Here is a 12,441-nt window from a genome sequence, read left to right on the forward strand (position 1 = left end):
TTTGTATTGCCCGCGGCCGTTTCTTGTTCTTGTCTTCTGAATTTGTGTCCTGCCCCGCCCCCTTTCGCGGCACCCGCCCCTTGTTGATGCACTGATGCTACACTGGAACGCCACGAATTGGCAATGGAACACAGCCACCGTCGTCGCCGTCGCCGCTGCCTTTGCCTTTGCCTTCGCCGCGCACTTTCCCAGTTTCAGTTTCAGTTAAAAGTTTCGATTTCGGTTTCGGTTGGCGATTCGGTTATGGTTTCGATTTCGATTTGTATTCGAGTTAGTGTCTCTGTTTCTGTTCCGGATTCGGTATCGGTTATTCTGCATCCTCGTCGGCATCTGCTGTCGGCTGCTGGCTGCCAAAGACTGACTCTCGGCAGAACGTGCTGAACACTCGGCGTTCCTCGTTTCGCAATCGACTTGTTCCCCTCGTGGTTTCACTGCCACCGTTTCTACTCCATGTAGGTCCGTTCTATTCTTTTTTTTTCTTTTCACGTGTTTCTTTCCCTTTCAGCCGGGGGTGTCCACCACCCCGCCATGCCACGCCTCCTTCGACTCCTGCTACGCTGGGAGGACAGCTGCTCTGACGCTGGAAGCTGGAAGCTGTCAGCTGTCAGCCATCCAGTCAACTTCCAGCCAGGACCTGTCGAGGCGAAAGCTTGAGCTTCGCCAGATTCCTCAATGAATAAAGCTCTCGGGCGGGAAAGTACAAGGCGGTCCTAGCGCTGACAGCTGTCAAATTAGCAAGGCGGCTGCAGGTGTCTTTGATTTTGCTTTTGTCATTATTTTTATAACTTGAATTAATTAATATGTAGTTTGAGGTTTCTCTTTTTCTTTTTGTAGATTTTTACATTCATTTGTTGGTTTTTGATATGATTTAGATTTCAATTTTTATGTTGACTAACGAAATTATTGTCGTTGATTAAAAGTTCTTTTTAAATATAGGTTTAGTTTGCCTAGGTTTTCCTATCCTTTTATTTCAAAATTTAAGGTAGTTTCTGTCATAAAACAAAGCTAAAACCATGGCAGCGCCTACAGGTGTCTTCTTGACATTTCATTTTCATACAAATTTCCATAAAATTAGTTTGTTTTGGTAAAATGTTAAAATCTGTTTAAAGTTTTTTGGAAATTCAATATTGCTGCGCTATAAAAGTTGTTAATCTAAGACAACTTTTTGGCTTCAAAATATAACCCCTTACTAGACCAAAAGAAATCATAGAAAAGTTGATAAAGATTATGATTAGAAAAGCTAAATTTTGCCCTGATAAACCTATTAATAATCTTCAACATAAACCTTCTGATCTCTCCAACATTTCTTACTAACATCAACTATTATTTGTTATAAATTTCATCCCAAATAATAACCAACGGAATGCAGCGGAAACGGAACATGGCCAACTGTCACTTGGGCCCAGCTGTCAACAGAGCGAGCTTTTATCGCCTGGAAGCCGGAAGCTGTGCGTCTGCGGCCTTCTTTCCGTCCTTCCAGGCCAGAAAAGCTTCACGCACAGAGGGCGCCACCGAAAGCTTCTGCCTCTTTGGGATGCTGGGCGCGCACTTAAATAAGCATGTCAAAGGACATGGCAAAAAGAGAATATCCGCAAGCCGCAGGTGAATGAATCGGAAAAGCTCATTTTGAAGATTTTGGCGATTTGCTGGGTTAATGGGTCGCCCGCTGGGTCAGTCGCATCGATTGCAATCGCAACCGCAGCAGCAGTTCACCGCCCTTACGATGACGTCAGTTAGGGCGGCAGGACCTAACGTCCGCGTATCCTTGACAGACTGCCAAGGCTGAATAAGCCAGCCACACCACACTACCACCCACCCACTCTGGCCAATGCCATTATTAATCCGGCACATGCGACATGACCCACCACAGCAATGATAAACAACTCAGCTCAGCGCTCAGCTCGAGTCAAATCGAATTCATATTCCGTGTACAAAATCAATTAGTCAGGTCCATGGGCCAATAAGGTATTACTATATCTATGTACTATATATATATTTACAGTTATTGGCAAACTTTTAACTGGCAGCCACATTTTCAGTGGAAAGAAAATTCAATTAAAGTTGCTGACAAGGGGGAAAAATATACAAAAATAAGTTCAATTTTAATAATTAGTTTTGAGAAGTGTAAAAAATAATATTTAAACTTCTGTTAAAGCAAAAAAATCATAGAAAATCTTGACTTCTAATAGAATTTAACAATAATTTAACTTTACAACTTAATTAATATTATTACTTAAACAATTTAAATTACTTTCCCTGCAGAACTCTCAAGTTTCGAGCCAATCATAAGCATTTTCCATGGACAAACGTATGCCATTTATTATTTATGGTGGAAACTCGTCACTTTTTTCAAGGAGCGACAAAATAATTGGCAGTTTAAGCGGAAAGCGGAAAGTAATTGAGTTGTAGTTGCATGTCAGCAGCATGAGTGTATGTAATTCAATATTTATTATCATATATATATTGCCGGCCGTTGCCAGATGATAAACTTTCATATATAAAAAAATATATTTGAAATCTGCTGTTGAAATGTTATTTTGCCTTCAAGTGACATCGAAATGCCTTTGCAAATAAATTCCAGAGTTGGTAACAGAACATTAAATGCCTGCCATAATAACTGGCCAACTGACCCTCATTTTTGGCCAACAAAATTCCCAAAAGGGCTGTGCAGAGAGAGAGCAACTTCCTTTCGGGGGCTTTTCGGGGAAAATGCCATTGCATTGACATTGTTCGACTGGCAATTAATCAAGCTAAAATATTCATTATTAGCTTGTGCATTTTGTAGCCGTCGTTCCATCGATTAGAACTGCCCGATGAAATGCCGGACACAGGATATATACTATATAGGGTAGTATATATCCATAGAGTTGGGTATAATAAATCGAATGCTCGATTTGTGGTTGCGGCAAACTCGTATTCCATCAATTAGCCAACAGCGCTGGGGATATGCTCTGGTTTTATTTTTGGCAACCCATTTTGGCCTTCAAACAATAACAAAGGGCCCAAAAAATGTGACGCACATGCGTTTTCCAGATTGTTCATACATATATCTATATCTATATATATATATATATATAGGGAGAGAGAGAGAGAAGGAGAGTGAAAGCAAGACACATCCTGGACTGGGCATAAAAACAAAGGATAATGCGGCTAGTCGTGGCTGCACTTAACCAAGTCCAAATCGAAAGCTAAGCCCCAAAAAAGCTGTAACTTGCAACCGAAGTCAAAGGCTGTGGGAGCCATAAAATTTTTAGTGTCATGTTATACATTGTAACCCATCCGCCTGCTGGGAGGAGGCTCTTCTGCCCCCCTTCTTACCCTCCTTTATTTTCCGCGGATTTTCCACCACCTCGATGCTGCATTTTTTTCTCCTCTGGCTTTTTCCTATAGTTTTTCCTGTTGTTTTTGCTGGCTGTTCAGCTCCCTTGTTAAGCTGCTAGCCAAATTTATGGCCAGCGATTCGCCACAGAGCGAAGGTGAGGGTCGGAAAACTCGGGGAAAATGCATATTTTGCTACGGGCCGAGGGCCGTGCTTAACAAGGATAACAATAAAGGTGGCAACCGGGATATATCTGCGGCAACCAGATGTACTAACTATTATTATTGGGCCACAAATTAGTTTCTGGTTTCATTTTAAAGGGTTGTGTTATTAAGAAGGCGGAATTTGATTAAGAAAAACTAAGAATGAAGTTAAATACAAAAGGAAAAGATGAGGAAACCCTGAACCCTGAAAACTTTGCAATGCTAACCTTCATCTGAGATTAAAGAACTTGCTATAAAAATAACTCTTTTTTTTACTAGATTAAAGACCAAAACTAGGCTAAGATACTTGTTATAGTTACCCTTTAATCACTTCAGAGCCTTCCTTATCACCGCTAATAAATCTAATATCATATTCTTAGAGCCCTTTCAATGGTAGCCGCTCTTAGCCACATTCTTCATCACCCGCACCCACATTTTTTTAATGAGATTTATGAGATGCCAGGCAGATATGAAGAGTGGCTAAAATATTCCTTTCCTTTCTTTTATTTTTGGTAGAGAGCAGGAGGATGGGGAGATGAAAGCAGGGGGCTGCAGGAATTTTCATCTTCCCAAGCCAAGGAGACCCGATTGGTGCAATTACACGGGGGCAACTCGACGACAATTCAGCAACAATGCAGCGCGACGGGGCAACCTCAAACGTCAATGGATGAGGATGGGGCGAGCGTGGAAAATGTGGCCCGCAGCTTTGGCCGACATTCCGGCTGCTTTTGCCTCTTTCGTCCGTTTTTCGTAACCATTTCGAGTAGACCCTGGCCCAAAGGCGGCGGACACCCAGGACATCCATGGATCCATGGAGGACCCGAGGCAGCTGCATAAAATATGCGACCAAAGGCAGTGGCTAGGGAATGAAAATACAAAAAAAAACCAAATAATATAAAAAAAATATACATATTTTTGAGCAAAGAGCCGCAGCAGCAGCACCACCAGCAGCGGCGGCAAAGAAAAACGAGGCAAATGCTTGGAGCCACGACGGCCACCCTATCGATGGATGGATGGAAAAATGCGGTGGAAAATCGGTGGAAAACGACGGACGCCGAAACTTGTGAAGCGCAGCAAAACAACGTGCAAAATTTATGGCTCATCCTTGCGAGAGCGAGTTGCAAGTTGCATGGCCTGGGAAAAAGGGGTTGACGTTGGGCAGGGGGAGGCGGGGGGCTGTAGGATAAAGAAACATGAACATGGATGTGAAAAAGGGGGAGGGAGACGGCCACTTGGCGCCACAACCAGCGACCAGTTGGGCATCTCTGTGTGTGAGATGTTGCTGATGAGCTGAGATCTGCACTGAGAAAAATCATAAATTTACCTTAATATTAAGTAAAAAGATTTTTCCTTAAACTTGAAGACATTTTCTTTATATTTTCATTGTTTTTCTTTCATAAAACGCTTGGTTTTTCTTTGTTTCTTAAAGAAATATGAAAATTTCTTATCCAAAAAGTTGAAAACTTTAAAAAAAGATGCGAAATTTTTGAATATTTCAAAGTCTACATTATTTTTCTGCCTGTACTGCATCTTCTTTGCCGCCCAAATTGCTTGTCACTTCCGGCCTGTCTGCTTTCCCTTCTCCTTTCTTTTCCACACACACACACACAGACACACACACACACACACACATAGTAAAGAGAGTGTGAAATATGGCTGACACTTGAAAGTTGGCCTTCGATTTTTCATAACAATTGCATATTTATTTGGGCATACGGCACCCAGAAGTCTTCACCCCTTCACTCCACCCCGCTGAGTTCTTGAACGATTATGCAAGCGGCGCTTCGCTTTTGGCCAAGTTTGCACAAATAAGACATAAATAAAGAAAATGGAAAGTATTTTCAGCAGCTTTTTCTGTATCGATTTTTGTTGCCATAATTAAATGGCAGGAAAATGGGTTGAAAGGATTTCCACGCCGTTTTAGATTGTTTAAAAATAGGCAAAAAATCAGAGACTTAAATGGCCGTGTAAATTATATTTTTACATCTAACCAATTAAGCTTTTTTTCTGTTTTTTTTTTACAGCCAATTAAATTTCAATTTATTGGTAATTGAATTTCATGGAGTTGGCTGTCTGGCAATTCTTGGGTAATTAGATGGCTCATATGGAAATTGGGGAAATGTGGGTTGTGGCAGCATCTGGCCAAAGTGAAGTTACAACACTCCTCTCTCTCTCTCTCTCTGTCTCTCTGCTTTTGAGTCTATATTCTGCTATAAGAACACACACATATCTCCATCTTCTCTTCATCTCTCTGTGTGTGTTTGTGTGTGTGAGTCGTCTCTGTGTGTGGCCTCAATTCTGCAAGTCCCCGGGTACTACTGCAGAATCTCTCCACTTTCCACTTGCCACCACTCCAGTTCTCAGCCCCCCCCCTCACTCTGGTTTGTCTGCATTTAAATGTGTGTCATGATGTTAATTTGCTGCACCGCCGGCTATGGCTGAAAGTGTTGCCAACTTGGACATGGAAATAAACAGATTCTATCGAAGATTCTAAAAAAGAGTTAATCTTGTAAGAAAGAAAGTTTCTAGAAAGCATCAAACTAGACCTAAAGTAAGGTACAACTTCATGTTGCTATCAGAGAAAAACAACCTTGGAAAACCCTTTCCTTTACTTTCATTTCCTTTCCCTGGCTATTTTCAGATAATCCCCATTTGGCAACACTCACCAGCTGACTGCGTTGGGGGCCCAGCTGTAAGGCCAGTCAAAGCGGCAGAAGAGCAGCGGAAAAGCGGTGGAAAAGCCAAGACAAAACGCCTGCTGACTGGTGGGGCGGCCTGCTGATATGGACCAACTCGGCGACGCTCTGCCTGTCGTCAGTTTGTCTGCGGCTCTCCGAATCAGACAGACAGTTGGCAGGCAGTTGGCAACGGGTAACTGCAACGGGCAACTGCAACGGGCAACTGCATCTGCAACTACCACAACTGAAATTGCAACTGTATCCGTATCCGCATCCGCATCCGCAAATGTATCTCTGTATCTGCAACTGTGGACAACGGTCTTTGAACGGCAAGAACGAGCGACACTTACAGCATTTGTCAACGTCATTAGTTGGACATCGAGGAGGGGAATTTTCCACTGCAAAACTTTCTCTTTACTTGCAAAAGTTTTAATTTTTAAATATAATTTTAGCTTCAACTTAAAGCTGATTCTTTGATATGATCAAGTAGAAATGTAGAAGCAGAGAAAAGATTTTCCCTAAGCAAAGTCCATCACATTAGGCAACAGCCCTTTGAGTTTGCTTTCAAAGTGAGTTTAACCCGAGTTTTTCTTCTTCCAACGAGCATAGTAAATGCGTAATAAACTTCAAGTGTGGTCCGGCAAATTGCCACTGCATACGCCTGCGATCTTGTAAATACAAAACTGACAATTATGCCAACTTCAAGGCGTGTGGCGTGTGGCGGGGGCGGTTGGTAAATGAATTTAATTTCAGTTTTTCTCGTTGGACGACGCGCCGTTGTGTCTGGGCAGGGGCCACGCCCCCAAAGGCCTAACAACAACAACAAAAACAACAGCAATAGCGACAGCGACATTTGCCGGAATAAACAAGAGCAAAGGAAGAACAACAAAGAGAAAGTAGAAAGGACAAAAACACGACGAAAGAGCGAGAGAGAGAAACTGACACTAATGCAACAAAATTGAAGCAGATGCAAGTGGAAATGTCCTTGAGGCTGCTGCACAAACACACACATATATAGTCACATATATATATATATATATATATCCCTCTGCTTAACCCAAAGGCAACATCAGCAACATTGCAACCATGCCCTGTGTGTGTGTGTTGGTTTGAGTTTTTTTTTATCCTTTTTTATGGCCGCCAGAGTTTTCAGAGTTGCAATTTTTGGCAACTGCTGCAGCATGTGACGTCACACAGAAACACACACACTCAAACTAGTGAAAATGGAGTTGGATTTATCCAAAATGAGAGGCGGTCGGGCGGTTACTGGGAGGCGTGGCTGGCTAAGGGGAAATGTGTAAATTGCTGCTGCATTTTGGGCATGTTTAATGTAATTACCAAAAGGCTTTCAGTGCACAAACACATATAAAAACATGCATACACACACACACACACATACATGTAACATCAAAGTCACACACACACACACATGCAATCCCCTCTTACTCTCTGGGTAACTGGCTCTTGGCATTCAGCCAAAAATATCATTCTATAAAATACGAGTTTAAGCGCAAGCACACAAAAGTCCAATAAGAAACTTCCCCGAAAAACGAGAAGAAACAAAAGGAAAATGCGCACTGAAAAATCAGCAAGAGAGTTTTACCCCCCTCTACCAATCTCCCTCCAACCCACCCACTCACTCACATGAGTTTTTACTGGCAGGCTGAGTTTTCCAGGGGAAAAGTCCAACTGCTTGACAGGACTGCCTGGCTGCCTGACTGCCTGGCGCCCTGCAACTCTTGAACAAAATAACATTTTGGCTTTCACTTTTTTTTTTTCTAGTTTTTTCTTTCGCCTTCAAGTCGTATTTTTCTATTTTCCAGCACAGGCTGTTTTCGTTTTTATTTTCCCATTATTTTTTCCTGGCCATTCTTACATTGCTTACTGCTCAATGGTTTTTGTTGCCTTCAATTGCACAGATGCAAGATGCAGATACAAGGAAAAGCCACTTAAATAACGCTTCAGAAGCGCCGAAGGAAAATCTACCAGTACTTGTGTACATTTTATTGGAAAAATCTTTATCGTTATGGCGTACATTGTGCATTATTGGATGTTGTTTGCTGTGAAGTTTAAATGTATTTTAACTTAAATAATCACGAAGTCAGCAAGGTAGAGCGTCCTCCGTTTTCCGATTATTTTTAGCGTTTTCGTGGCTTAAATACTGATTTTCCGGGCGAAAGCCCTTAAAAAAGACTTTTCCCATCAAATTTGTAAATTTTTATTCGGGTTTTAGGACTCTAACTTTGTCAAGACCAGACTCACAGACTCATCTGACAGCCGAAACTTACTTTCCCTATCAGTTTTGGTCTGATATTCCAGAAAATCGATTTCTTTCCGAATTTCGCATTTTCTGTAAGAGGTAACATCGTAAAAATGTCGCCAAAAATTGCGAAAATTCTACTTTTTCAACTTTTAATGCAGATTTAATAAGGACAATAAGAAAGGCTTTTCGAGGTGCTACATTCCGATTTTGGACTATTATTGGCTGAGTTATGGGAAAAGTGCTTTCATGCTGAGGCGTACAAGGCAAGCCGATTTTTGCATTTTTAATAACGGGTAATTTCCAAAAAAGAACGCAAATTGTACTTTTTCAATTTTGAATGCAGACCTGTTAGGAATTAGAAAACAAGCTCATCGAGGTATTACACTTTATATTCGGACCATTATTGGCTTAGTTATGGGCAGAAAGCAACCAGTTTGGGACGGAAATTGGGGCAAACCAAGTTTCGCATTTTCGATAAGGGGTAACATTGCCTTTTTCTCGAAAAATGACAAAAAATTTTACATTTTTAGGTGGGGAAACAGTTTGACTGGAATTTTAATAACGAATTCATTGATGTATGACATTCCAAGTTCACACCATTTTTGACTTTGTAATGGGAAGAATTCTGATTATTTTGTGAGTAAAATCAGGATTATGAACTTTGATAGAAATTGAGCAAACTTTCTTCGGGTTTATGTCCCTAACTTAGTCAAAAGAAGAAGCAGAGCTAAAAGAAAGACTGTTTTGTGCAGCTTTTGATCAGAACTAAACACCCATATCATTGTCTGATCGAATTTGAGAAATTCATTTTTGTCCGATTTTCGTATTTTTCGATAAGGGGTAACATCATTCATTTTTGTGAAAATTTGACAAAATTGAAGATTTTTAGCTGTGAATGCAGTTTTACTAGAAATTTAATTTCGAGCTCAACGAGGTATTACATTCTAGATTTGGGTAACTATTGGCCAAGTTATGGGAATAATGCTGTCCCTTTGGGGAGGAATTAAGGAGAAATTCAGTTTCGCTTTTTCGATAAGAGGTAACATCATCAAAAATTTGCTAAAATTGTCCAAGAATTAAGATTTTTAGCTGTGAATGCAGTTTTTATGGAACTTTCCTAACGATTACAACGAAGTATGACATTCCTTGTTCGAACTTTCATTATTTTCATTAATGGCCATACTGCTAATGGGCATACTGCTGTCCCTTTGCGGAGGAAATGTGGAGAAACCCAATCTCGCATTTTCTGTAAGAGGTAACATCATGAAAACTTGCGAAAAATGGATAAATTTTGACTTTTTAGCTGTGAATGCAGTTTTTATGTAAATTTCATAACGATTACAACGAAGTACGCCATTCCACATTCACATCACTTTTGGCTTAGCTATGGCGAAAATATTGGGCGGTAAATGAGAAAATCGGAAAACTTGGAAGTCCCCCTTTCGCTCAGTGCACACACGAGCTTAAGTTTCAGTTTGCGTTTTATTTCTCACTTTTTCTTGCCTTCTCCTTTCTCGCTGTCAAGTGCAACACGAAATGCTCAACTCAAAGTTCTCCTTGTGCTTCGTTCTTGATTTAGTTTACTTTAGTCACGTTTATTGCGCTTTTAGGACAGATATCTTCACTCCCAGTTCCCACCCCCACTCCCAGTTCCCACCCCCACCACCAGGTCCCAGTTCGTCCCTATTTTCCACCTCTGGGCGAGGTAAACAATTCGAGTGGAGCGGAGTTACAGTCTGAGTTGGAGGGCGTTGGTTGTTCCCAGTCGAGTGGTGCAAGTGGTGGGTTCAAATAGTTCAGACGGTGATGGTGGTGGTGGTGGTGTTTCAGGTGGTGCAGCCAAGTGCCCCCGAGATGTGGGCCAACATCTGTGGGGCAAAGGAAGAGGCGGAGGAGGAGGAGATAAACGAATCCTTTAGGCAACATTCGTGGCATACAGCTTCCGCTGTCGTTCCTTATTTATTTATTTTGCATTTGGATATCCGCATGGAAGGAGATTTCACTCTGATGAAGCCATCAGCAATGCGGCAGGCTAACCATTTTGCACCTTTTTCGAATGGCGGATTAAAAAAAAGGGGAAAAACGAACAGAAACAGGGAATTTCCAGCAAATGGAAGAGCAACACTTGGCTGTTTTTTTCTTTGATGACTTTCGATGAAAAAATATATTTAAATTTTAGTTTTTACCAAAGAAACTTAAAGCTTTTTTAACGACCTGGATTTTGACTTGATATTAAAACCGAAAAATATTATTTAAAAGGCAGGCAAAGTAGGGAAATATTTCAGTTTTCAGTTTTAAAAGGTCAAAAGAGATAAATGGCATACCCATAACCGTCGAGGGAGTTGCGCTGAAGTTGCTGCTCCCGCAGCTGCAGCTTCCGCTCGGCGATCTTCTTCTGCTCCTCCTTCTGCTCGAGCTGCTCTTTTTGGTGCTGCTGCTGTTGCTGCTGCTTCTTGCGGTGCTGGCGATCCTCCCCAAGGCCGTAGAGGCCGGCAACGGCGGCCATGCCACCAGGTGGGCCGCTGGCTCAGGCTCACCTGAGCGGCCGTTGATGGTTTGGTCGGTATGGACGGGGATTTTACACGGGCACGGGCACGGGCAGAGACTCACTCCGATACGGATTCAGATTCGGTTTCACTGGGGGACTGCTTGTCACTGGTTGTGTCATGGATCGATTGCTGTGGCCGCGTCTGCCATTCACTGCTCATTTTCACTTTCGTTTTCATTTTAGTTTTCGCGGCGTTTCACTCATAAACATGGCTAATACAGGGGGCTAGGGAGAGTGGAGGAAAACCAACATTGCTTTTATCGATCATTTCGATAGCCAACTATCGATGGTTAAGAGGCACTTTCGTTACTTGCCAAGAAACATGACTTTGTCACTAAGCTAGTTTATAGGAAATATAACGAATAGGTTTTTTTGATTTGCGTTAATCGATAAATATCGATAGGTTTTTGTATAATTCAGAGAAAGTTCAAAAAGTATTTCTATAATCTGTAGGCCTATCATTACGGGTTTTACTGTAAAAACTTATCGGATTAATCGATATGCCCAACCTATCGATAGTTTAGCTAGCATTGGTTGGTAATTAAACCTATTCATAGCTCGCCCCCCCCTCGCAACACTTTTTTGATTTTCCGCTTTTCCGGCACACGATTGCCTTGCCCCTCCCCTCCCATACGATTTTACCACCCACTCGCTTGGCAAATCAATTAGCGTGCCCTCGCCCTGAGCCCTGAGTCTTATGTAACCATTGCGTAATGCCAGCCATAATTGCATCGCCGTTGGTTGGGCTTTGTTGTTCGGTTCCCGTTGGTTGTTTAGCTTGAAGCAGATTGCTGGGAAAGCAAACAAAAAGGAAAACCCCCAGGAAGGTGAATCACATCACATCACATCACATTCACATCAAATCGAATCGAATTGAATCGAATCGAATCGAAATCAACTCGCAAAGGCAAACAAAGCTGGCGTTTGCGACGCATGTGGCATTTGCCATGTTCAATGCGCCATTATCTATTATCAAATGGAATTCGGATGCCATCATCCAACCTACCTGTATCGGTAACCCTCCCCCTTTCTCCTATACCTAGCTCTGCTTTAATAAATAGACTTTGATTTGAAAAATAGAAAAAAAACAAGATCCTAGAGAGTTTTCTTGTCATTCACTGATGTTGCAGATATCGTAAGTATCGAAATTGAAAACCATTTGATAATTAAAGTTTTGCATTTCAATGATACGCCCATTAATTTCTATATATAGCTTACTGATAGCTTTATGATTGCTAATCGATATTTATGCCATTGAAATGGGCAAAAAGCAGGCACATAAATCACATTTTAATGGCTTTATCAGCCTACAGATTACTTTCAATTAGCTAAAAACTCCTTTACAAGATTAATGCATTCATCATGATTGCTAATTAATATCTATTTAGTTTCTTTAATCAGAAACATCTGCACTGGCTAGAAGTGCTAAA

At 41.5% G+C, this 12,441-nt stretch overlaps 1 protein-coding gene across 16 annotated transcripts in view; it reads right to left on the bottom strand.

Moving 5' to 3' along the window:
• The window catches only part of LOC108116561 (potassium voltage-gated channel protein Shaker), a 135,712-nt gene that overhangs the window by 41,563 nt on the left and 81,708 nt on the right, over nt 1-12,441 (bottom strand). For 2 of the 16 annotated variants that reach the window (XM_017228526.2, XM_017228535.2), the window contains exon 2: nt 10,788-11,236. The exons of the other annotated variants lie outside the window; for them this stretch is intronic. In XM_017228526.2, the coding sequence (XP_017084015.2) occupies nt 10,788-10,969 (182 nt within the window). In that variant the 5' untranslated portion in view covers nt 10,970-11,236. The remainder of the gene's footprint in view (nt 1-10,787; nt 11,237-12,441) is intronic. 16 annotated transcript variants of the gene reach the window in all.

Source organism: Drosophila eugracilis, unplaced genomic scaffold (assembly GCF_018153835.1).
Source record: "Drosophila eugracilis isolate 14026-0451.02 unplaced genomic scaffold, ASM1815383v1 contig_498, whole genome shotgun sequence".
Lineage (NCBI taxonomy): Eukaryota > Metazoa > Arthropoda > Insecta > Diptera > Drosophilidae > Drosophila > Drosophila eugracilis.